The sequence below is a fragment of the Aplosporella prunicola genome, assembly GCF_010093885.1.
Source record: "Aplosporella prunicola CBS 121167 unplaced genomic scaffold K452scaffold_319, whole genome shotgun sequence".
Lineage (NCBI taxonomy): Eukaryota > Fungi > Ascomycota > Dothideomycetes > Botryosphaeriales > Aplosporellaceae > Aplosporella > Aplosporella prunicola.
Window position 1 is genome coordinate 1 of NW_022983847.1, and position 1093 is coordinate 1093.

General features: G+C 48.7%; 1 protein-coding gene across 1 annotated transcript; it reads left to right on the forward strand.

Annotated features, from left to right (window-relative positions):
• On the forward strand, nucleotides 1–1093 carry K452DRAFT_112047 (uncharacterized protein; the record flags this gene model as incomplete). Its single annotated transcript, XM_033535043.1, has 2 exons — nucleotides 1–93; nucleotides 145–1093. Coding segments are annotated over exons 1-2 (951 nt in total), but the record flags the coding sequence as incomplete, so codon positions are not given.

The following is a 1093-nucleotide window of genomic DNA, read 5'->3' on the forward strand; positions in this document are numbered from 1 at the left end:
GGTCAGGACGTATAAGGGCCTAAGCAGGTGGCAATCATCCCCTGACGTCCAGGATGAGATTGAAACTGCGCTTACAGAGAAAGCGAACGGAATGTGCGTTCTTAAACCCCTTGGTCATGACTTAAGCTTACTAAGATGATCTAGGTTTCGATGGGTTACATGTCAACTTGAGAGCCTTGAGAAATGTCTCGATTATCGTACTCTACAAAGTGCACTGGGATCTTTACCGAAGACACTAGACGAAACCTATGCTCGAATTCTATCTAGCATCCCCTCCGAGTACGAGCATTATACTCGACGGATCTTGCAGTTTCTAACTTTCTCCGAACGGCCTCTGCGGATTGAGGAAGCTGTTGATGCCATCGCAGTAGATATCAAAGGCGGCAAAGGTTTCGACCCGAAGAATCGAATGCTAATACCAAGGGAGATCTCGCGATACTGCTCTACTTTAGTAGTAGTCGTGGCCAGGAAGAGCCTCAAGGATGATATGGAAGCTATAACCGAGCTGCAGCTCGCGCACTTCTCAGTCAAAGAATACTTGACCTCAAACAGGTTAGACCAAAGTGTGGCCAAAGATCTCGAGGAGACTGCTGCAAGAGCCTCTATCGGAATAGTCTGCCTTACGTACTTGCTAGAGCTCAACCAAACTTTGACAATACGAGAAATTCGAAAGTCGTTTGGACTAGCACAATTTTCGGCAAGATACTGGATGGAACATGCTGCGGTTACCGAAAGGCATAACCTAGAGCTACAGAAGCTCACGTTTAATTTTTTCTCGTCCCAGGCTCCTTTTTCATATGGCTATCGGCTGTATAACCCAGACAACCCGTGGAAAGAAGAACCGGAAGACGACGAGTATCACCTAGCACCCGCTCTATATTACGCATCCCTTAGTGGTCTGGTTCGCTCGGTAGAGTATTTACTCGACAAGGGTGCCGACGTCAACGCGCAGGGCGGCAAGTACTATAATGCTCTCCAGGCTGTTTCTTACGAGGGCCACGAGAAGATCGTTCAGATGCTGCTCGATAAGGGTGCCGACGTCAACGCGCAGGGCGGCTACTACGGCAATGCTCTCCAGGCTGCTTCTTCTAAG